Source organism: Watersipora subatra, chromosome 7 (genome assembly GCF_963576615.1).
Source record: "Watersipora subatra chromosome 7, tzWatSuba1.1, whole genome shotgun sequence".
In the NCBI taxonomy this organism is placed as follows: domain Eukaryota; kingdom Metazoa; phylum Bryozoa; class Gymnolaemata; order Cheilostomatida; family Watersiporidae; genus Watersipora; species Watersipora subatra.
Window position 1 is genome coordinate 1,957,409 of NC_088714.1, and position 25,446 is coordinate 1,982,854.

General features: G+C 35.8%; 2 protein-coding genes across 2 annotated transcripts in view; both read left to right on the top strand.

Annotated features, from left to right (window-relative positions):
• Positions 1 to 7,845: 7,845 nt before the first annotated feature.
• Positions 7,846 to 9,796, top strand: LOC137399567 (multidrug resistance-associated protein 1-like). The gene is made up of 4 exons (XM_068085744.1): positions 7,846 to 7,899; positions 8,739 to 8,873; positions 8,967 to 9,089; positions 9,569 to 9,796. The coding sequence occupies exons 1-4, from the start codon at positions 7,846 to 7,848 to the stop codon at positions 9,794 to 9,796; spliced, it is 540 nt and encodes a 179-aa protein (XP_067941845.1).
• A 219-nt stretch (positions 9,797 to 10,015) lies between these two features.
• The window catches only part of LOC137400304 (multidrug resistance-associated protein 1-like), a 66,317-nt gene continuing 50,886 nt past the window's right edge, over positions 10,016 to 25,446 (top strand). Inside the window, exons 1-7 of the mRNA XM_068086632.1 lie at positions 10,016 to 10,151; positions 12,747 to 12,805; positions 18,272 to 18,461; positions 19,963 to 20,060; positions 21,397 to 21,619; positions 22,168 to 22,305; positions 23,905 to 24,051. Of these exons, the coding sequence (XP_067942733.1) occupies positions 10,035 to 10,151; positions 12,747 to 12,805; positions 18,272 to 18,461; positions 19,963 to 20,060; positions 21,397 to 21,619; positions 22,168 to 22,305; positions 23,905 to 24,051 (972 nt within the window). The 5' untranslated portion in view covers positions 10,016 to 10,034. The remainder of the gene's footprint in view (positions 10,152 to 12,746; positions 12,806 to 18,271; positions 18,462 to 19,962; positions 20,061 to 21,396; positions 21,620 to 22,167; positions 22,306 to 23,904; positions 24,052 to 25,446) is intronic.

Sequence of the window (25,446 nt, forward strand, 5' to 3'; positions counted from 1 at the left end):
TCTACATGTCTTCTCCGTGTAGGTCCACTTGGCCATACTTTAACATCAACACTTCGCTGGCCATAGACTTTAGTCACTAATGCTTGCACCCATCGAGGCTGAGTAGATCTTCTAGGGCCACAGTATAATGCATAGTATGGATTTCCAACTTTATAGGTGTGAATCTTGTTTACTGTGTCATTCAGAAGCTGTGCACTTCTAGATTGTCTCCCTTGAGCCGAATGGGCTGGTGATGGAATAACTGTTTCAATTTTGCATCGGATTTGCCTTCCATGTAGCAGTTGGCTTGATGAATATCCTGTCTCTAAAGGTGTTCTTCTATAATGCATCAGGAATTCTAATAATGCTGCATTAGGTGGTAAGCTAGACTTCCTCAAAGCTTGTTTAAATGATTGCACCATTCTCTCAGCAGCTCCATTTGTTGCAGGATGATAAGGAGCTTCTGAGAAATGTGTAATTCCTCTTTCTTTGCACCGATGTTAAAACTCTTCTGATTTAAAGCTAGTAGCATTATTTGTAACTAACACGTGTGGATAGTCAAAGTGTGAATAATCTTGTTTTAAGAGATCAGTAGTTGATGTGGTCAAGGTAGAACTGGTCCTGTGAATGCAGGGATATTTAGTGTAAGCATCTGTGAGAACTAGCCAGTTACTTCCCATAAAGTTAGTAGCATGATCTAAGTGTAGATGACTCCATGGTTTTTCCGGTAGCATCCAGGGATGTACAGGTTACTTTGAAGGTAGTCGCGGATTTTCAGCACATGATGTACACAACTTGCTTGTCTCCGCAATGTCAGCATCCATTCTAGGCCAGTATACTGCTGTGCGTGCTAGCTGCTTCACCCTTTGTATCCCGAAATGTTCGAGGTGCAATATCTTCAGTACTTCTCTTTGTAGGCTGGTAGGAATTACTACTCTGTTTCCATAGAGTAGACAACCATTACACAGTGATAGTGAATTTTCTAACTTCTTAAATTCTTTGATTTCAGAGGTAGCTGGGGTTGTTTCCTCTCGATGTGGCTATCCTTCTGTTGCATATCTCATCACTGTAGAGATAACAATGTCTTTAGAAGATTCTTTGACTATTACTCTTGGATTTGTAGGATTTAGTTGAGCTGCAATAGTTTTAATGTTGCAAATGATGTCTACGTCAGCATCGTCTTCCTCTGTCATACTCAACATCTGGTCCAACAAGTAGTCGATTGAGAGCATCTGCATTCCCATGTTCGTTAGTCTTTCTATATTCTATTTCAGATTCGTATTTACTGAGTCAGAGAGCTCATCTTGCTAATCGGTTAGCAGCAAGTGCAGGAGTTCCTTTGTTAGGTGCAAACATTGATGTAAATGCTCTGTGGTCAGTAACAATGGTGAATTTTCTGCCATAGAGAAATTGGTGAAACTTCTTTAACACAAATATGATAGCTAGTGCCTCTTTTTGAATCTGACCATACTTCCTTTGAGTGTCAGTCAATGTTTTAGAAGCATGCATAATAGGTCTTTCGCTGTTATCCTCATATCTGTGAAATAAGGCAACTCCAATTCCTTTTTCGGAAGCATCACATGTTATTCGTATAGGCAGCTTTAAGTTGAAATGTGTAAGAACTGTGCCAGCAGTCAGCAGTTGCTTCAGTTGAAGAAAACTGCTTTCATGTTCTGCACTTCACTTCCACTGCACATTCTTTCTAGTTAGCTTACGTAATGGTTCTATGATAGTTGATAGGTTAGGTAAGAATTTGCTGTAGAACTGTACTGATCCAAGGAATGACCATAAACTGTTTATGTTAGTAGGTGTCGGCATCTGTTTAACAGCATCTGCTTTTGATCCTTTAGAAATTCCTTTTGCTGAAAGGTGATGACCAAGATATTCTACTGAGGGTTGAGCAAAATGGCACTTTTCTTTACAACATCGTAAACCTTTCTCATTCAGTCTTGTAAGTAGTTGTCACAAATTCTGTAAATGACTTGTAGCATCAGTACCACTAACCAGTATATCATCCAAATATACAGCTATGCCTGGTAGATCGGCTGTTAATTGTTTCATTATCTCCTGAAAATATCCAGGTATTGAACTGATTCCAAACGGAAGTCTCATCTGTAGAAGTACTCCTTTTTGAGTGCTTTTGCAGGCTGTTTGGTTTTAGTGGGATTGGTTGTATGCATCAGCTAGATCCATTTTAGTGTATCTGTACCCTCCTCCTAACTTGTTCATCAGGTCTTCGGATAAAGGTATAGGCTGTCGGTGAGTCTCTAATTGTGGATTGACTGTTTGTGAGTAGTCTCCACATAATCTGATTGATCTTTGATGACTGTTAGAAAGTGCTTTCCTGACTGGAACTACAGGGTACCATATTAATTAAACCGTACTGGCTTCCAAATTCCTCTTTGAATTCTGGTTTTGTAGGCTAGATTTAATTCATCTTGCTTAGCAAATGGAACAGGTCGAGGTTTGCGAAACACTGGCTTTGCATCTGCTTAAAGTCTTATTTCTAGCACGCAATCTTTTAGACAGCCCAAATTGCTGTAGACTTTTGTCAGGCTTTCGTTTCCTGGTCTACTACTTTACAAGTCGTAGTAGTTTGTTGGTTGAACAGGTTGTTTATTGATATCCCTAATAGTTTGATAGCTTCTCTTCCTATCATATTGAAATTTGGAACCCGGCTAACTACAAAGTTCAAAGCCATAATGTTTTCTTTTACTGTTTTAGTATTCAGCTGGCACTGTTCAGTTACTTCAATAGGATGTTTTGAAGTAGATTTGTAGTTGTTGTAGAGAATACAGGTTTTCCAAGTTGACACCAGACTTCCTCAGTAATAAAGTTGTCACAGGCTGCTGTATCTAACTTCATCTCGACGATCCGTTCTTCTATTTCAATATTCTTCTGAAGTTGTTCCGTATATATATTTTTCGGATAGTTTTAAACTGTTGTTTTGGTGTAGATTTCTGTGCTATAGGCTTTTTATTAATAGTTGCTTTCCTTTTTCTGCAGGCAACTCCTAGATGGCCTAATTTCTGGCAAAAATTACATGTAGCAGATCTGTACGGACATTCCTTAGCAGTATGTGTAGTTTTATTGCATCTGTAACAATTGAATGTTGTGTCTTGTTTCTTTGTAGTTTGAAGTTCCTGTCGGTGTCTTATTTCTATGATCTGGTTGTACCTTGTTGACTCTTTGTTGCTCTCCATATACAGTTTATTTAGCTATCTTGTCTGCATCTTCTGTTTCAGTTGCAATTTCAATAGCTCTTTTGAAAGATAGCTCATTTTCTTTTACTTTGAACAGTGCTTCGAGAACTGCTTCATTATTTACTCAGCAGACAAACAGTGTTCTCATAGCTTCATCTAATGGATAATTTATATTAGGAAAGTCACAAGTAGTCGCTTCCTGTCTAATTCTATTCGTTAATTCATGAATAGTTTTTCCAGGTTTTGTTTTTATATTGCTCCAGAATATATAACGTTCACATACTAAAAATCGTGTAGGAGATTATATTGTTCTTTTAAGAAATTATCTATTTCTTCCATGGTAACTTCATTTATAAGTTTTGGAGTCTCCAGTTGGCTAGCCATTGCTGATTTGTTTTGTAGAGAGCAGGTCGACTGATTAATTCAAAACACGTTAGCTTTTCTCTCCTCAGGTATAGAGTTAGCTGCTACAAAAGTGTCATATCGATTTATGGAATCAGTCAATAGTTCTGTGGCTGGATCATACTCTGAAAACTTGGGTTGCTGATGAAGGCTGCTGATGGTGAAGGCTGGGAAGTGCTGGGAAGGCTGCTGATGGTGCTAGCTTATCTGCTGCCTCAGTTTGACCTTTCACCAGTAGTTATATGAGTTTCTTATTTTCTTCCAGATAAGCTTGTTGTTGCTCTTGATAAACTTTGTTGCTCTTCCATCTTTTGGTTTTGAGCCGTAGTTGATTCAATTAACTTATCAACTTCCGAAGACGTACTTGTATATACTGAGAATGTTGTATAGGTTTCTGGATTATATTCTTGTAATAATCTCAGTTGTACTGCTCAAGAATATCCCATCTTTATCGCCAATAATTTCTGTTATGGTTCTGTATGAATACTAAAGCAAGCTAAAACAAATGTGGTTTATTCACTCTCATATCATGTAATTAATTAACATGTAGATACAACAAGGAAAGTATAACAGTAATAATAGTTACCTGTATGAATAATAACACAAGTTATAACAAATGTGGTTTATTCACTCTCATAGTATGTAATGAACTGTTGCCTTAAAAACCTAGTTTATATAACCATTAGCTATGGCTATTTAATAAATAGCTAAACAAGGCATTTATTTATTAGATATATAGCGCAAAGTTAGCTTGACCTAAATTTTTTATTACAGCAATATATCACCGACATTGATGTCGGATTGCATAGATGAGATCATGTAGATATGATACAAACCTTTGAATATTCTTTATATTATATTATTCATTATTATATATGCTTTCAAAAAATCTCTACTGTGTAGAGTGTAGCATTCCTGTAACAACAGCAAAATTTGTTCATAACTTTAATACAGACGTAGATACGGTAAGCCTAAAGTATGGCACAACCCTGTTAAATCGGTTGATGCAAGTAATACAGAGTAACACAGAGTTTATTGTATAGCAAAGAGGCAACTACAATAAAAATAGTAAATAATGCTGATTACGCTGTAATACTACTTTATGGTTCATAATGTACGATTGGTATTTTAAGCATCGTATCACTACTGTATTGTAGTGAAACAGATATGAATGTGAGTCACACAACTATTGACAAAGGTTTACATGAACAAATGTTTCGTATTAATATTAATTAATATAGGTATTCAATTTTAGTGTTAAATGGGACCTTTAACAACTCTTTAACGTTAACAATACTGTCACTGCAATGTAACTGATATCTGCTTTCCTTCTATGTCTCACAGGGAGATGAGTAATTTTAAACGTTGAATAGGTTTAAGAGAAACTCTTTCACAATTTATTAATTAAAGAGTAAGACATCTTCCATCAAGAAACAAGCATATCAGGGCGGTTAGAGGTTAACTTTACTAACTGATACCTAGTACCTGGTAACTGGTATGTGCATAATTAAAACTTTAAAATGCATGTCCCAGAGTCCAAAGAGTTGGCAGAGTCCAAAACTTTATCGAAAATGGCCAACGGATAGAAGACTTCATTTTAAAGCAATACAATATTGTGCAGAATCAGAGTTTTCCTGTAGTTTTTCCATTAAACCATAGACTGTGTTTCGAAGTCTCCACATATGACTGCGACATATGTTTCTACATATGACTGTGCACCTGTTTAGAAGTCTTTACATATGACTATGCAACTGTTTGGAAGTCTCTACATATGACTCTGCAACTGTTGGCAAGTCTCCACATATGACCGTGCACCTGTTTAGAAGTCTCTACATATGACTGTGCACCTGTTTAGAAGTCTTTACATATGACTGTGCACCTGTTTAGAAGTTTCCACATATGACTGCTCAACTGTTTGGAAGTTTCCACATGACTGTGCACCTGTTTAGAAGTCTTTACATATGGCTGTGCAACTGTTGGCAAGTCTCCACATATGACTGTGCACCTGTTTAGAAGTCTCTACATATGACTGTGCACCTGTTTAGAAGTCTTTACATATGACTGTGCACCTGTTTAGAAGTCTCCACATATGACTGCTCAACTGTTTGGAAGTTTCCACATATGACTGTGCACCTGTTTAGAAGTCTTTACATATGACTGTGCAACTGTTGGCAAGTCTCCACATATGACTGTGCACCTGTTTAGAAGTCTCTACATATGACTGTGCACCTGTTTAGAAGTCTTTACATATGACTGTGCACCTGTTTAGAAGTCTCCACATATGACTGCTCAACTGTTTGGAAGTTTCCACATATGACTGTGCAACTGTTTGGAAGCCTCTACATATGATGGTATAGCTGTTTTGAAGCTTATAAGACAAAGATCGTGCACGTGCACACGCCTATTTGAACACATACATTACACAGACTTTTCATTTTAAATATATTTTATATATATGTTGAACAATGTCAAAAGTTGACAGATTTGATTGCAGCTAAATGTGAATTGGTATTTTCACCAATTTAAAAAAAAAAAGAAAATGCCTCGCGCAAAATCTCGATATCTATATCAACGTCATATAGCCTACATGTGTTTAGACTTATATATCTGTATTAATGTAGATATACATGCGTTTAGGATTATATATCTATATCAATGTAGATATACATGTACATGTGTTTAGGACTATATATCTATATCAAGGTTAATATACATGTGTTTAGGACTATATATCTATATCAATGTAGATATATACGTGTTTAAAACTATAAATCTATATCAATGTAGATATACATGTGTTTAGGACTATATATCTATATCAATGTAAATATACATGTGTTTAGGACTATATATCTATATCAATGTAGATATACATGTGTTTAGGTTTATATATCTATATCAATGTAGATATACATGTGTTTAGGGTTATATATCTATATCAATGTAGATATACATGTGTTTAGGTTTATATATTTATATCAATGTAGATATACATGTGTTTAGGGTTATTTATCTATATCAATGTAGATATACATGTCTGTTGCTCATAAATACTCATAGTAGTTTGTTTGTATAATAATGGCTTTTTAATTTTGCTAAACGCTAACATCTCCAACATGCTCTATTTCCTGCCAATCTTTGCCATTTTCTGCTAATAAAATTTCTGTTTACTGTCTTTTAGGATCCAAACCTTACCTGGAATCCTCCTAATGACACATGGCCAGATTTCACTCCTTGTATGGAGACCGTTTGTTTGGTCTGTGCTCCGTCTGTGTTTCTTTGGTTGCTGCTGTTGCCTTATATCTTTACACTAAAGCTAAATTTGAAGGGACGTACTCCGCAGCCCCTCACGAGATTTACATTGTTAAAATCTGTGAGTAGTTTACTTAATGGAATTTGCTAATCAATTCTATTGCAAGAGTTTTCAGTGATGTAAACAAGTCTTACAAACCTTGTACCCGAGACCTCCTGTTAGCTGCTTCACTATGAGGAAATATTTCTGTTTTCAAATTGTCAGGGAAGATTGCTAGGTTACTCAGAGGTCAATATGTGGAGCATTCATCACTATTGCTTTGACACTTTCTTCATCTATGCTTGTATTGGCTCTTTGTTTTATAGAAGGCTGATAATCCTAGTTGGGAACACGCAGCCTCCACTTCAACATACCTTGCATAAATTTGTTTTTGTTTCCTTCAAAAACATCCTGCTTAATGATATGATAACCGATTTGCATGTGTACATTTATGTTAATATATGTTTAAAATATACAAGATTGAAATGAGCACTTGAGTCAGTAATCACATGTTCAAGTGCTTCTTCAAGTTGTCTAATTGTGTATTGCTCGAGTGTATCTCATCGCAAAGGATACCTATGTAATTTCCTATTACACGCATTGCCTAATCTTGTAGGTGTTTCCTGGCCTGCTTATAGGATTTAGTGTCTATGACCTGATTGGTGACCTACACAAGCCTCTTGACATCCATCTGTTGTCATCGGTCCTCTCTATTCTGACACTGGCAAGTGTACATACTGTCCGTGACTGTCTTCTACTTACTGGTGTCAATTGTTTCATGTTCACGGCCTGAATATTCGTCAGCTGATGACCACCATTTTACAAAAATATATAGAGCCACTGTCATACAAACTCCAACATTAATATTTTGGAATACCAGTAAAAATCTAGCTGTGAACTTACATTATATTAGTGTGTAAGCGATCCCTTGGTGAGACTCTGTAAGCATGGCTGGACGAGTTTAAGTCCATGGGCAAGAGAACCTGGACTAGAGACATGCCTAGTCGGCGAGAGCAGTTTAAGGTTGGATGTCATTCCTGAGACAATCAGTGGCCTTTTTTGGGAATTAAACAGCAACCCGTTGTTTCCAGCTCAGGCATTTTAGAATATATGGCTACGACTGTGCTCAAGCTAGTTCAAGTTGATAAAAGGGTGTTCTAGAACACTAGGCTACGGCTGCTCTCAGGCTATGGCTGCTCTCAAGCAAGTGAAGGTCAATAAAAGTTAGATTGGTACAATTGTTGTTGTACAATTTTATAGCTTCATTCTGTCTAAGGAATATTGCTCATAAAAGAAAGTCAGTCCTAAAGACTGATCTCTGATGATTCCAGTGATTAAATGTTTCAATTAACACAACTAAAAAATAAAGGAACAAAATAAAAGCGCACAATTTTTATAAAGTCAGCAGTCTAACATTGGCAGCTTCTAACACTGGTAGAGATAGTTATTGCGTTTACATTCATCAATACATGAAATGCGATGCCATGGATTTGCTGAAAAGGTTGACTTTGCGGAGTATCACGGACTAGCTGACAAGTACTGAAAAGTATTGCAGCTTTACATGTTACCAAGATCTCTTCATCTTTTAGAAGATTGAACAGGTTTTGGTTACCATATATACGATGGCTAATCGACTCCAATATTCAGCACAATTGTTACAATAGTTGTTGTTCATATTTGTGAAGCGACTAATAGCTAACATCTGCATGCTATCTGGATGGCAACTGGATGCTAAGCACTGTTTAATTGTTTCTCGTTAGTAGTTTTACATCCGGTACGCTGTCCAGCTTGGCATCTAAAATATTAGCTAAAATTTTAGAGAACATTTGTAGAAAATATTATAAGGCCCATTGTTTCAACAGGTGTGTGCAGGTGCTTTGGTTGACGTCTATAGAAGATATGGACAATATTCTAGCGGTCTACTGTGGATTTACTGGCTTATCTCGATGCTTTGTTCTGGACTTCGAGCATATATCTACTGGAAGAGATGGTTATTTGTAAGTTTTATGCTAAGGAGCAAGCATGGAATTAGTAAGTGATATTCAGGAATATCAGTTGAGCACTCTCTATCAAGTTGTCATTTGATGTAGGATGAACGAGAAGAGGCTAGGACATTAGCCATTCTCTACTCTTCAATTTTTCTCCTTGTCATCGGAGCATTCATTCTCTCTTCCATAAGTGATGCATCAGCATGCATTCTGGAAACTTACAAGGTATGCAACAACTTGCACTGTATTGTATAGAACTGATCTCGATGTTTACCACGTTCCCGCATTTTGGTGGAAGACCCATGTTAGGTTTGAAAGCTATGTTGTGCGTCACATGTGACACCTTGCATCTTAGATTAAACTACAATACCTCTCACATCAGTGATAATGTCACAGGAACCATCGTATTCACTGACACCTGGGCTACCTTATGCCATTTTGGTAGCGTGTAGAAAATAAAAAATTCTTACCAAGGTTAAAAAGTGATTTCTACTGATCACCGGAGGAGATAGCATTAAAGTATTGAACTGGAGAGTCTATGAATTTCAGAATGGAAGTAGATGAGTTCTCCATAGTTGGATTCATTTTGTTGCATATAAGAAGACTTTTACTCTGCAGCGACCGGGAATGTCCTTGATAGAAGAACACTGTTTCACTCTAGTTGATCTTTGCAAGGCGTCTGTCTATTACTTCTTTACGTTTAGGACATATCTCCAGAGGTGACAGCATCCTTTTCTTCCTACATGACCTTCTACTGGATGCAGCCATTAATGGCCACTGGTCACAGGAAAAAACGAGAAGGTTCAGGAATAGAGAGGGAAGATCTCTACCAACTCTCAGCACCTGACAGGGTTAACAGCTACTACCCTCAATTTGAGAAGGACCTCCATGATAAGATACACCGACACCACCTAAGGCAGGTTGATGCTTGAAGATTCACACCTCCTTTGTAAAAGAAAATATTTGGTTGTTGGCTGTGTTTTTCAACTATGTTGGAGATTAGACGTCTAAAGATGTCAACTTTTGATGTGGACATCAGAAGCCATGGGTTTCAGCTGTGAACTTCTGAAACCTCGTATTTCGGCTGTCAACTTCAGGAGCCAAATCTTGCTGTTATTTTTATGCAGTCATCGAGAGGTCAGACGTCTCACAGCTGATGATGATTTACGGATGCCTATCAACGATTCCGAACCTCTGGTAACTGTCTCCACTGACAGTAACACTACCTTCAAAACTGCTTCTCTGATAGCTGTTCTGGGGAAACACTTTCTACCTTTATTATCTTTGGTAAGCAACAGCTAGCTCCTTCCTACATATACATCTTGTAAACAGAAAGTGTTAGTGGTATAAAAAGGTATTTTGCATAATCTTTTCGCATTCATTTTTCTTAAAGCTCTCTTCCATCTCATCATATTATATATTAGATAGTCTTCGTTCAGAGGTATAGATCAGTGACAGTTAATAGAACAAGGAATGTGAGTGATAACTATAAAATGCCTGCTATAAAATTCCATGAAATTGTTAATGCTTTCAATTATTCACACTATTGTACAGCATCCGTGCTTATTTTGTTTTGTTAAAACCAATAGCTATTTTGTCACACTATTCACTGTCGTCAGAGCATTTGATGACAACTGTGGTACACTCTGGTTGTATTATTATCAGCTCTCTCTCATCTCAAAATTAACCTCAGAGTCCTTGTTTCACTATTGAAATTGTAACCATAGCTGTAAAATGTTTGACAAGTGAACAAATTATAAACACAATAATGCCAAAAAAATATTGTGAGTTCAATGCACTTGTGGTTGTTATAATCTCTTCATCTTTGCCACTAACTCAGTTTTAAATGATAATACCCGTTTTATTTTGTTCATAGCCCTTCTGGGTGGTAACTTTTCAGTTACCTGGCTTTTTTGCGCTTTGATCACAAAAATGCTATCATTAGCGAGTAGATAACTTCTGTAGTTCTGGATTTGTATTCAACTTTAAACATTAGGTGTCTATGACTGTATCTAAGCATGGCGTTACTATATGGGGCACCAAGGCTACTTCTATGGGCACCAAGGCTACTTCCTATCCTTTCTAACACCTTCTTACAATGCTGTGAGTGTTGTGATATTAGTTAAAGGTTTACTTGCAACAAAATTCACATTACAGGTATTTGGTATCAAAAGGTTCACCATGTCTTACTCTGCTGTGTTGTAGGTGCGAAATATGTGGAAATGTGATTACAAGCTCTTAAAAGCTAAAAAACGAACAGTTAATCGCAGCCATCACAAAAACGCCGTAGCTTGGAATCCTTTTATTTGGCTGGCGTACTCCAACAGTTTAGTTATTGTTTTGACACGTGATGTTATCACATGAAATTAAAGGCCAATAAAAGACTCGATATAAAACGTCTCGTAGCACTAGTTTATGACCAATACTTCGGGTTCTACCGGAAAGCCCGTATCAAATATAAATGCTCGCTACTTCACAGTATCGTTTCAGTCTGGTCTAATCATCTAGTTGTAATCTGATCATGTGACCCATACATTCTGCCAAATTGCGCGAACAGTTTCTGCAGCATTCTTTGCCTATCGCAGGTGACCAACAGGCTCCTCATGTTCATTAGAGGATGATATGTACTCCTTCGAGCTAAGGTTAAAAAATTAAACAAACTTTTACGGTAGGTTTTGAGATATCAGTGCTCAAAGTGACAGCATTACAATTATGATGAAAGAGACGCGTAAGGACAATAGACATGGTTTTATTGAATGCGTGAAATATATTTGTGAAAAGATTTTGACAATTGAGGTTGCATGAAAGTGTAAACAGAAGCCGTCTTGTTCAATTACGTCCCATTTGAGCCGTTTTGGAAATAAATTCCAATCTACGGCGTTTTCGTGATGGCTGCGATTAACTGTTCGTTTTTGAGCTTTTAAGAGCTTGTAATCACATTTCCACATATTTTGCACCTTCAACACAGCAGAGTAAGACATGGTGAATCTGTTGATATCAAATAACTGTAATGGGAATTTTTTTGCAAGTCAACTTTTGGAGCAAATTAAATCATGTTTATAACGATGGTGTGGCTTATATTGTTTGAAGATTTTATTTCTGTTGGCATTTTTTGGAGTGATGCGTACCTCTATTTATATCTTGATATTAAATGGGAATGAAGCTAGGTGACCCGATCTTATCAAGTAAACTGTCATTAGTAATATATTTATACATGGAAAGTAAATGGAAGCGTTGCGTGACCAAGTCAAGGCCTAAAGAGGTTCATCAGTATCTTCATGTTTAGTAATAATACAGGTCTTGTCAAAACATCAGATACAAGCAATTGATGCAACAGTCTAGGCCCATATGTATTGCTAAAGGATTGTCTCACGTGCACATTTCTCTGAATTATACCTGATTCTCCTATAAGGACTTTTCTAATAGTCTGTACTTTTCTGTTAGTCCAAAGTTTTTAAGCGGTTTTCTCAGACATGGTTTGTGTTCAGTCGAGTTGCAGGTTGTTGATCTTAGTTTGTGATAATTTTAAATGTTTTGCAATTTATGATTCTACGCCAATTATACATGTATGTACAGAAGTATTTTATCGTATGTTTATGTGGTATTTATACAGTATAGTATTTATCCAGTATTCATATAATATATCTGCAAAAGAATTGTAAGACTGCTAACAGTTGCGTCTGAAAGCGACTTTGTTTCTAACAAATATATATATATATGTACAGGTATATGGATGATCCGGGCGCTAAGATGTGGAATTTTATCTTCATGACTTTAATACACTATATTGACTATATTGTTATATATTATATTTCCGCTGCCTCTTACTTGCTTACACCACTGTTTTTATATCCTTGCTTTGTAATCTTCCATTTGTTTTAGAGCTGGACTCTGGGTCTGGTTGCGAGCCTACAAATACTCATTACCCCTCTTCTTCAATTGTAAGTATAGATGAGTGGGTCGTGGTTCTACTGACAAACACGTGAATAGACCAATAGGAGGTAGTTCTACTAGCTGCCACATAAATACACCAATAGGTAGTGGTTTTACTATTGGGCACATAAAGAGACCAATAAGAAGTGGTTTTATTGATATGCACATAAATTAACCTAAGGGAGGTGGTTCTACTAGCTGGCAATAGGAGGTGGTTTTATTGACAGGCACATGAATGCGCCAATTAGGAGGTCATTCTACTAACAGCCACACGAATAGACCAATAGGAATTAGTTCTATTTACAGGCACGCGAATGGACCAATAGAAAGTGATTTTACTGGCATGCATATAAATTAACCACTAGGAGGCAATTTTACTAGCTGGCCATTGTATAGACCAATAGGATGTGGTTTTACTGACATGCACATAAATTGACCAATACAAGGTGGCACTACTAGCTGGCACATGAATAGACCAATGGGAAGGAGTTTTACTATCTGACATATGAATAGACCAATAGCAAGTGGTTTTACTGGCATGCACATAAGTGGACCAATAAAAGATAATTCTTCTGACAAACACAATAATTTAAATTGAAAGCAGTCCAATATGCCAACAAATGACTATACTACCCATATGAAAAGCCTATGGGTGCCTAATTTCTCTGTCTAAAATTCTTCTGATTTTTAAAACTACGCAACAAACCTTAAAAATTTTACTAAGTTTCATGTATGATTCACTTTTGCATGACAATTACAGCAGGGTATCCCACAGGCAACTATTAATATACAGTGGAACCTCAGTTCTCGAACACAATCCGTTCCAGAAGGTTGTTCAAAAACCGAGTTGTTTGAGATCCGAAACAAGTTTTCCCATTAGAATTAATGTATATAAATTTAATTCGCTCCAAGTCGATTTAACAACTTCGGTAAAGTATTTTTAAAAATTTTACACTATAAACTGTACTGTTTACTGCACACTATAAATAAAAACAGGTAGATATAGATTGTGTTTAATTTTACTAAAAATTTTTTATCTATGATGATGATGATGACAAAAGAAAAGTAAAAATTTCATATGCTTTGCTTTTAAAGCATTAAGGATTAAGCTACAATACCCAAAATTGCAGAAATTGATAATGGAACAGCAAAAAAATGCAACAGATCAGTCACATCAAAAATCGTGTGAAAAAGAAAATATAAACAGCAATGGCACGTTTACTTCACATCTTTGAAGAAGAATCCTCTTCCAAAACAATTTAGGGTAACTCGACTGGAGGAGTTGTGTCCCTAGAAAATCTCTTCAGTAGAAGCGGCGTCCTTCCAGATGGCTCCTTTTTGTAAAGAATTTATGACGCGAAACTTCTCAATTCGCATGTTCCGGTTTGGCCGACAACCAAATTTATGTCGAGATCCGAGACGAACAATTCTCAATTTTTTTGTCGAAAACCAAGTTGGTCGAGAACCGAAGCGTTCGAGAACCAAGGTTTCACTCTATGACCGAAGATATTTTTGCTTGTATATTAGGGCCACTTGTGTAAATTTGACCTGGCTATAGAAACCTTCAGATGTATAGGCGATCAAATCTCTTTCCTCTGGTTCGGCTCAGCTCATGAATCCAAATTGGTTTTGTACTTGGCCAATTTCAATTGTTGTAGCATTTGTCCTTTAACAAAAATATACCAATGCAAATAGCTGCACAAACCTTAGTACCATCACAAATTGTTGATGATCCATAATTGATAATAAATAATCCATAATAAATACGCTGACGATACTTCAATAATAATAATAATAGTAAGTCCAGCAACGTCGTCATGGCTTTCACACAACAGTCCAATTCTTATTGCTCTATTTGTCATTTAGGAGTGCCGTTGTGTGTTGCACCAGCAAATATCTACAGGGCCATCAGCTAGCTATGCAGCAGTCATACCTGACTTTACATACCAATGAAATTCATAGCTGATCATAGCGTAAATAATTGCTGTGGCTACCTATGCTAGCACTACTGAATGAGAGATCGCATTTACAAATTGATTGTCTAATGTGAATTGGCACCAGCCACATGAAGGCCATAGCGTTCTTCTCATTACAATCATCGGAATACCATCGGCATATTACCGTTTCTGTACTATATCTCTCATATGGATCATTAATATTTTGTAATATATCTTTCTCTAAAAGTTTGTGTGTATGCGTGTCCAGCTATAGCTATTAAAATCTTGGAATAAAGAATCCGTAAAGCAGAAGATTGGATCTCGGAACCTCCCTTTCACCAGTCCGATTGCCTTACTAAGCCACACAAGCTTGATAGATTCACTAGGCGATATATGTTGCTCTATGGGAGCAAATACGCTATGCATTCGGTCACTACGCAATGTTAGTAGAAGCCGTAGCTCTGATTAGTAAGCTTACTCAAATTTTCCATTGCCAGGTTAATAGCAAGTGGCAGGCAATTCTCATTACCTCTCATTGTTTATAAGCTGATTTTTAATACCTGGGCAACGCTGGGTAGCACAGCTGGTATATTATATAGATGTAAATCCCAAAGTTTGTGGTCGTCTGTCATCATCTGTCGTCGTTTGGTGTCTGTCCAGCTATAGCGATTAAAATCTAGCAATTAAAAATCCGTATTGCAGGAGATTTGATCTCAGAACCTCCCATTCCGAAGGTGAAAAGCTCAACCATTAAGCTACACAGGATGCAATGGACTAATTGGGCGATATGAGTCATTTTCTGGGTTAAAATACGCATAGCGAATCTGCGTTACAAGCAACGTCTCTAAAGCTTGCTCTCACGGTATCTTACTAGTAAGTTCAGTGATACAAATACTAGCTTACTCAAATTAGCCAATGGCAACTACATTACCTCTCATTGTTTATAAGCTGTTTTGGATACTTGCGCAATGCCGGGCATTTCACTATTCTATCTATATATTTCTCAAAGTTTGTCTGTGTATCTGTGTGTTCATCATTGTGTTTGTCCAGCTATAGCTATTAAAATCTTGGAATTAAAATTCCGTGTTCTGATAGATTTGAACTCACAACAAATGCTACAGCAAGTTTTTTAGCCAGGCACTCTACTACTGAGCTATATAAGGCATATTGAATAAAGATGTTATCATATACCTCATATATATATATATGACATCATTTGAAACTCTATGAATTTTACTAACTCTATGAAACATGATGGTTTTCGTGTTTTCTTGAACTTTATTTTTAGTTTTTCATAAGGTTCAATTGCTATATCGCAGTCAAGGTCAATTCTTTTCACGCGGACAATTGTGTTATCTCCGTAGGAAGAGCCTCGACATTCTCTCTCCGTTCGGTCAAACAAAGAAATTACAATATCTCATTTTGACATTTCTACCAGTATAATTGAGAGGTACCAGTATCGTCATATTCAAAGTTTTGATGGATAGCTTCTGGTGGAACAGTAACCTTTTTAAATCTTAATAACCGACTAAGTAATTGTTATTATTAATTCAAGATATTCAGAATTTTTGTTTTGTTTTGTCAGTTCGTAATAATTGTATCGTTACCGAATCATCTTTTATTGTAATCGTAGCAAAACAGACTCAATTTTGCTATTACTTGCTAATCATTTCCCATTTATATTTAAACTCTTTTATAGTTGTTTTATTTTTTAAAAATTTATTTGACCTGCACAAAACATTTTTCTCATGATATGAAGTTTGAAAGTTACAGTTGTTTGACCAAATTTAAAAACCTTTACAGTTGTTTTATTTTCTCTCTTAATTTATTTCAACTACACCAAACACTTTCCTCATGATTTGTAGTTTGAAAGTTAGAATGGCAAATGTTGTTATATGTTAAATACAAATACATTTTCTTTCCAAAGACTTTTATTACCCGGTTAACGCCGGATAGTACAGTTTGTCTTTACTATAATAAGAGCCGGAGACGTGTCCGTCTGACCGAAGCCACGCTAGGAGTATTAGGAAAAAGATTTCTCACACAGGAATTGAACCTTGCTATCTGAATTTGAAGATAAGATCCCTCCCTACCACTTTGCCACTCTTCTATCATGGAATAATTGTGCGCATACTTATTACACATTGATCGCTCAGGGCGCATGGGACTGCCAGTGTACTAGTAGCAATAATGTACGTTCAGCTATTTACATTGCTATAATGTTGTTCAGGGAAAAATGTTACCAATAAACAATGAAAATCAACTTGGTGCTAAAATAATTTGAATTCGTGAATTGAGTTGAGCTAGAAAAACGCTCCAAATTTGAAGGAATTTGTTGCCTAAAGACTTATCTAAGTTTTCATAAAAAGTTCAAATTTGTTCTATAGGCCTTCACATGTCTGTGGCAAATGGGAAATATATGTCCACCTTTTTACTTATATACATATAAGTAAAAACAGATTTCAAAAGGAATAAAATGGGATTGATATTATGTCCATTTGCATTCAATCAACTCTTTTGGCAAATTTCAGTTGCAATGGTTCTAGACCAATATCTTTTTTTGGGCACAATGCATCAACAAAGCATTCTTGATTTGTTGCCAATTTGTTAAGTACACAAGCAACACATCTCACTGATTTGAGTAGACACCCTTTCTACCTATAGTTTCTGCAACAAATAACACAGTGAACTGAGGTACTCTACTCAGCATTGGCATCAGTACCTTGAATATAATAATGAGCATTACTTAAACATGTAAGAGTAGACAACTCGAACGCTCAAATGTGCTGTCACCACTAAATTGAAACAAAAGCAACTGTTGTGCAGTATAGTACAAGTATAGGCTAACATTTATATCTCTCAGGTAACATGTACATTCATAAAGTACAAGTATAGGCTAACATTTATATCTCCCATGTATCATGCACATTCATAGAGTACAAGTATAGGCTAACATTTATATCTCCCATGTATCATGTACATTCATAGAGTACAAGTATAGGCTAACATTTATATCTCCCATGTATCATGTACATTCATAGAGTACAAGTATAGGCTAACATTTATATCTCCCATGTATCATGTACATTCATAGAGTACAAGTATAGGCTAACATTTATATCTCCCATGTATCATGTACATTCATAGAGTACAAGTATAGGCTAACATTTATATATTCCATGTATCATGTACATTCATAGAGTACAAGTATAGGCTAACATTTATATATCCCATGTATCATGTACATTCATAGAGTACAAGTATAGGCTAACATTTATATCTCCCATGTATCATGTACATTCATAGAGTACAAGTATATGCTAACATTTATATCTCCCATGTATCATGTACATTCATAGAGTACAAGTATAGGCTAACATTTATATCTCCCATGTATCAAATACATTCGTAGAGTACAAGTACAGGCTAACATTTATATCTCCCATGTATCATGTACATTCATAGAGATCAGACAGTATCACCAAATTTTGCATGGAATTTAGGCTAGTCTAAAATGGTGTCTTTTTTTTCTTTTAGTTTGCTTATTACTCATGTGGAAAGTCAGCGAACAGACAACCCTGAACCTCTCTGGAAAGGAATCCTTTACTGTTTCTGTTTTTTCCTTTTCTCCTCCTTCAGCACCCTCGTCTTTAATGCCATGTTCACCTTATATATGAAATGCAGAACAAGAGTTAGAGCTACACTCATTGCAGCAGTTTATAAAAAGGTTACTCTTAAATTATTGCTCTGAAATATTTGACATCGATCAAAATTTACTTCTGCTCCTCAGTTCTGTCATATTGTACTAGCCTGTACTAGGAATAGCCTGTACTAGGAATAACCTGTACTAGGAATAACTTGTACTAGGAATATCCTGTACTAGGAATAACCTGTACCAGGAATAATCTGTGTTAGGAATAACCTGTACTAGTAATAACCTGTACTAGGATTACTCTGTACTAGGAATAACCTGTACCAGGAATAATCTGTGTTAGGAATAACCTGTACCAGGAATAACCTGTACTAGTAATAACCTGTACTAGGAATACCCTGTACTAGGAATAACCTGTACCAGGAATAATCTGTGTTAGGAATAACCTGTACTAGTAATAACCTGTATTAGGAATAACCTGTGTTAGGAAAAATCTGTATTAGTAGTATGTTCCTTTGATTTTGAGTTTTTACAGCTTGTTTAGTTTTTTCAATGAAAAGCAGAGTTATCGCCCAGTTCTTGAATTTTGTTAAGTGCATGTTCATGCCAATAATTAATTATCTGTGATGAAACTGCCCAACTCAATCGTAGGGCAGCATGTAAATCAGCTGACGGCTCTGTGAGAGGATATGGGGTAGTTTGTAAAATTATTACTCAGCTGTCAAACACCTCACTAACAGAAACTTTCAACACTCTGACAGTATATTTGTACATACAAAGCACTTTACTGCGATATGAATACTACTAATATAGTTGTTCTGCGATACATATACTACTAATATAGCTGTACTGCGATACATATACTACTAATATAGCTGTACTGCGATACAAGTACCACTAATATAGTTGTACTGTGATACATTTGCTACTAATATATTTGTATTGTGGTATGTACATATCCTACTACTATAGTTGTACTTTTATGCATATGCTACTAATATAGTTGTACTGCGATACATTTACTACTAATATAGTTGTACTGCGATACAAGTACTACTAATATAGTTGTACTGCGATACAAGTACTACTAATATAGTATGTTCTGCGATACATTTACTACTATTATAGTTGTACTGCGATACAAGTACTACTAATATAGTTGTTCTGCGATACATTTACTACTAATATAGTTTTACTGTGATACATATCCTACTAATATAGTTGTACTGTGATACATATCCTACTAATATAGTTGTACTGTTATACAGTTACTACTAATATAGTTGTACTGTGATACAAGTACTACTAATATAGTTATACTGTGATACATTTACTTCTAATATATTTGTATTGTGGTATTTACATATCCTACTAATATAGTTATACTGTGATACATCTCCTACTATTATAGTTGTACTGTGATACATATCCTACTAATATAGTTGTACTGTTATACAGTTACTACTAATATAGTTGTATTGTGGTATTTACATATCCTACTAAAATAGTTATACATATACTATTAATATAGTTGTACCGTTGTGTATTTATAGACTAATTATCTTGCATTGTTCAGGCACTTAGACTGAGCGCAGATGCCCGACAGAAGTCGAGTACAGGAGAGATAGTCAACCTAATGTCTGTTGATGTGGAAAGGATTGCCCACTTTGTATAGTGAGTACATGTAAATAATATGATTGCCAGTTTATGATAGAGGAAAGCTTACCTTGAAATGTCCATGTAGCAATATCACAGGTTTACTTGCACAGCTTCAGGTGTTTTACCTCGAGATGCTCTAGTTGTGTATATTGCTATCAGTTTTACTTGCTCTTCTGTATACTTGATCAAACTAATCCCATTGGAGGCTGGAGACTGGAGACTTTTTTGATTAGTTGACATAACAGCGTATTCATCTGGCAATTGAGCATGTTTAAGTTGAAATATTTTGACATTAAGTTTTCTCTTTGACTATGTGTTTTTCATCTTTTGAGTAGCCAAAACTCTGCTTTTGAACGAGATTCGTTCCGGTAAACAGGTTGTAAGTAGAAAATATCTTAAATAGAAACCGATTTTACCATATAAATGCCCTAATCCATTCCAAGCCTCCGCCAAATTTGGATATAACATTTGTATAAACACATGTAATGGTTAAAACCTGTAACAAATACATGTTAGAATTATATTATTACATAATATATAGAAAAAGTACACATCGAAAAACAAAAACTAGAGAAATAATAAAAAAACTCTGGGAACGTTCTGCTTGTCTACGTTTGGTGTTGGCGGTCTAAATGAGGCTGAGAACAGCCCACCCACGAGAAGTTGGAAGATGGCAATCACTAGAGGTGGGTATTGTGTTGTTGTCTTGGTTGTGTTTTGCTCAAAATAAATGTTTTTAAAAATCTCAGTAGAAAGATTTATTTACATTGACACAAACTAAAAAACTAATCGTATGGAAAAGACTGAACCTGAATTGCTAGAAATGAAAGTTATAATACTCTGTATGCGGTGTATAATAACTCCAAATTATAAAGGACCGAAGGCAAAACACTTGTCGTTTATTGACCCGCTAGTAAAATAAAATAAGTGAGCCATGTTTTAAGTTGTACCCACTGGAAGCAAACGGGTCAAAGCATGAAACTAACTGAGCCATGTTTTAAGTTGTACCCACTGGAGGCAAGCGGGTCAAGGCATAAAACTAACTAACGCGCCAAAGTATGAATAGCTTTTTGTATCTAGAAATAACTTTCTTGAGTCGAAGCACAATTTCCACTAAAGGTCATTTCATAACTTGAAAATTTAAGTAGAGGTTTCAAGTAGTAAGTACATAGAGCATACGATGAAACCTCTACTCGTAAATAGCGGTTTCACTGTATCTAGTTTTAAACGTTACATTTAATAGAAAAGTTTAGGAAAGTGTCTAGCTAGCTCAACAACAGTTCTGCATTGGTTGTGTGCAGCATTATTTTTTAGGATGACATTTATATTTTGTGTTCTCTATCTGTTTCAGTGAAGGTTGGGTGTTCATCATTGTTCCCATTCAGATCTGTGTCGTTATATATATACTTCATCGGTCGATGGGCAACAGCATTTTCGCTGGAGTTGCAATACTGCTTGTGGCAGCACCAGTTTCATTTGCTATCGGAATCCTTCAAAGAAAGATCAGGGTAAAAACTATGAAAATCAAAGATGAACGAATAAAGTTGCTTAAAGAGGTGCTTTCATCTATCAAGGTGTGTGTATGCGGATCATACTCTATGTCAATGTGCTTTCTATATCAATGTGCCCTCTATGTCAGTGTATATGCCACAATGATCTATTAGATTTTCGCAGCTTGTATGGCTTCCCTTTACATGTTGTTTTTGCCATCTCCTTTGAACCAGACTTCCAGGTTTTTAACCTTCCATGTATCGGCTTCATGTATAACAGATAGTAAACTGTGGATGTAAATTTTGCAGTGCTAACTTCAATTCTTTTCAGTGTAACAAATAGTGGTCATTTTGAAATAAACTGGATGTAAAGCCTGCTCTATTTTTTGCAACATCGAAACTTTTAACACTTTTACTCACAAGCTATTTAGTTGTATACTTGGGATTTGTTCCTTCACTGACAGGTTATTAAACTGTATGCCTGGGAGTTATTCTTTTAGTGACAGGTTATTAAACTGTATGTCTGGTAGTTATTCCTTTACTGACAGGTTGTTAAACTGTATGTCTGGTAGTTATTCCTTTACTAACAGGTTATTAAACTGTATGTCTGGTAGTTATTCCTTTACTGACAGGTTATTAAACTCTATGCCTGGGAGCCATCATTCCAGAGGAAAGTTACTTTGTTGAGGAAAAGTGAAGTTTTGCGACAAAGAACTTTGAATATTATCAGGGCTATCCAGGATTCTCTTTATAATATTGTGCCTGTTCTGGTACGTATGAAGTAATAGGTGATTTTTGATGGTTCTGTCAATGTCATATACCAACATGAGTCAACTTGAATCCTCGCTTGTACTTCTTCGTAAGATTTGTAAGGAACATCATAAAGTTGACTAGCAAACAAGAGGTGTACAGCCTAGCTACCCTTTACACTCTTGATAAGATATGCCAAAACTGCAGTGTATACAAACCAAGCTTTACAATTGGATATGGTAGCAACAAAAACAAAAGTGTCAGTTGTGTAGAATCAACTTAACAATAAACATTTACAATTTCAAAGTTTGGTGCATTACATGCTTTTGCTACATGTAGTAGCCATCACATGTAGTAGTTATCATTGTAGTAGTTATCATATGTAGTAGTTATCGCATGTAGTAGTTATCACATATAGTAGTCATCACATGTAGTAGTTGTCACACATAGTAGTTATCACATGAAGTAGTTATCACATGTAGTAGTTATCACATGTAGTAGTTATCACATGTAGTAGTTATCACATATAGTAGTTATCACATATAGTAGTTATCACATGTAGTAGTTATCACATATAGTAGTTATCACATATAGTAGTTATCACATGTAGTAGTTATCACATGTAGTAGTTATCACATATAGTAGTTATCATATGTAGTAGTTATCACATGTAGTAGTTATCACATATAGTAGTCATCACATGTAGTAGTTATCACATGTAATAGTTATCACATATAGTAGTTATCACATATAGTAGTTATCACATATAGTAGTTATCACATGTAGTAGTCATCACATGTAGTAGTTATCATATGTAGTAGTTATCACATATAGTAGTTATCACATGTAGTAGTTATCACATGTAGTAGTTATCACATATAGTAGTTATCATATGTAGTAGTTATCACATGTAGTAGTTATCACATATAGTAGTTATCACATATAGTAGTTATCACATGTAGTAGTTATCACATGTAGTAGTTATCACATGTAGTAGTTATCACATGTAGTAGTTATCACATGTAGTAGTTATCACATGTAGTAGTTATCACATGTAGTAGTTATCACATGTAGTAGTTATCACATATAATAGCTATCACATGTTGTAGTTATCACATATAATAGTTATCACATGTTGTAGTTATCACATATAATAGTTATCACATGTTGTAGTTATCACATGTATCAGTTGTTACCTTTTTCTTAACAGATAGCAAGTTGTTCATACAATAGCTAATCACATTTAATTCAAATTTTATTCTCCTGTGTTACGAGAGAAATCATTGCGACTTCTCAAATACAAATATCTTCTAAGGGGCTGTTCTCCCTAATCTTTTTTAAACGTACAACTCTCAAACTATTGCTCCCCCTAATGTACCGGTAGTTAATATTATTTGATCTGGCTGTTTCTAATAAAGCTGATATGGATATAAATATGACTGTTTCTGTATACTAGACGATACTACAGGTCCTTTTTAACCAAGTTTATTAACGCACGATTTGCCCTCCCTTGGTCACGGAGAGAAAAGTACTGAATGTTTGCATGGCTCTGCTAAGTTGGCCACCATTCCAAGCTTATATTCAGTAAAGGTCTATAGATAAGGTTTCTTCTCATACAGGTTGCTATGACAACATTTGCAATATACACATCAACAAGACCTGATCACACATTAACCGCCAGTGTAGCCTTTGTTGCTCTCTCGCTTTTTGATACCATGAAGTACTCCCTGAACCTAACATCTCAAAAAATCTCCATGCTAGTCATGGTAAGTCCATCCAGTATTGATACAAGGGGTAGACAACTTCTAACTATTCTGCAAGTCATTTTTAATGAATTTTGCTCACCAATCTATATATATATATTTTCCAAAGTTGGTCGTATGTGTTTAGTTTCAGCTATAGCTATTAAAATATTGGAATAAAGAGTCCGTGCCTTAGAAGATTTGATCTCACACCCTTTGGTTCACCAGCCGATGCCTTCCAAATTCGGCTACACGTTTGATGAATTATTTAGGTGATATATGTCGTTATATTGGAGCAAATACGCTACGCTTTTGGTCACGACGCAAAGTTATGGCGTTACGTCATGAGAAGCAGTAGCTCTTATTAGTAAGCTTACTCAAATTATCCATTGGCAATGTGCCAGGCTTATAGCCTGTGGCAAGCAACTCTCATTGCCTCTCATTGTTTTTAAGCTGATTTTTAATAACGGGCAGCGCCGGTAGCACAGCTAATCTTTACTATAATAAAAACCGTGTTTGTTCATTCGCTATCCGAAGCCGCGCTAAGATCGCTAGGAAAAAAGATTTCACCGATCTGGAATTGAACTCGAATATTTGGCATCCTACTCAAGCTCGCTACCATCTCTACGACTCGACCACCATTCCACATTCAAGAATAATTGTACGTATAGTTATTACACCTGATGATCTCACATAGCAGACTGCCCTGCCAGCGTACTAGTAAGAGTTAATATTTGTTGTGCATTGTGCGGCAAACTGAAAATAACAACACTATCCGACCTGTTTTCATACGCACATCGGTCTAATAATACTTAATAGTTTTATTGTTAATTATATGGATGACATGACTCCTGTCATTCAGGTGTTTGAGGAGCATCAAAACAGTAAAATTGGTAATTATTATAATTGTACAATTTGAACAGTGTTGTTTATGGCCTATATTCCTGACTTTTAATAGATGTAGTCATTTATAGCCTATGTGTTTCACTTTTAATTCATGTAGTCATTTATAGCCTATGTTTTTCACTTTTAATAGATGTAGTCATCTATAACGTATGTTTTTCAGTTTTCATAGATGTAGTCATTTATAGCCTATGTTCTTCACTTTTAATAAGTTTAGAGTTGCTTTACCACAGATAAAAAAGGGTTGATCAAGACCTGTAGCTTTTGCTGATAAACGAGCTTATCACAAGCTCTTTAAGCTTCCTGCTCTAGTGCAGAGTCGTATAGTTTCACAGAGTCCCGTGACCAAAAGCCGGAAACAAAAATGCTTGATTCCAAACAAACCCGATCGACATACTAATCTCTAATGGAATATTCTTACCTCGCTCTCAACATCTCACTCTTTTGCATTTACTTTACCTTATTACAAAAAATAATTTGTAGTTTCTTGTAGAAAATTTTGTCCTTTTTCAAATG

What these genes read in the sequence shown, in the direction of transcription:
- LOC137399567 (XM_068085744.1), top strand. Translation starts at nt 7,846, where the DNA reads ATGGGCAAGAGAACCTGGACTAGAGACATGCCTAGTCGGCGAGAGCAG. An exon ending in GTCGGCGAGAGCAGTTTAAG is followed by an intron (nt 7,900 to 8,738) that starts GTTGGATGTCAT and finishes TTGTTTCAACAG; the next exon opens with GTGTGTGCAGGTGCTTTGGT. An exon ending in GCATTCTGGAAACTTACAAG is followed by an intron (nt 9,090 to 9,568) that starts GTATGCAACAAC and finishes CTTTACGTTTAG; the next exon opens with GACATATCTCCAGAGGTGAC.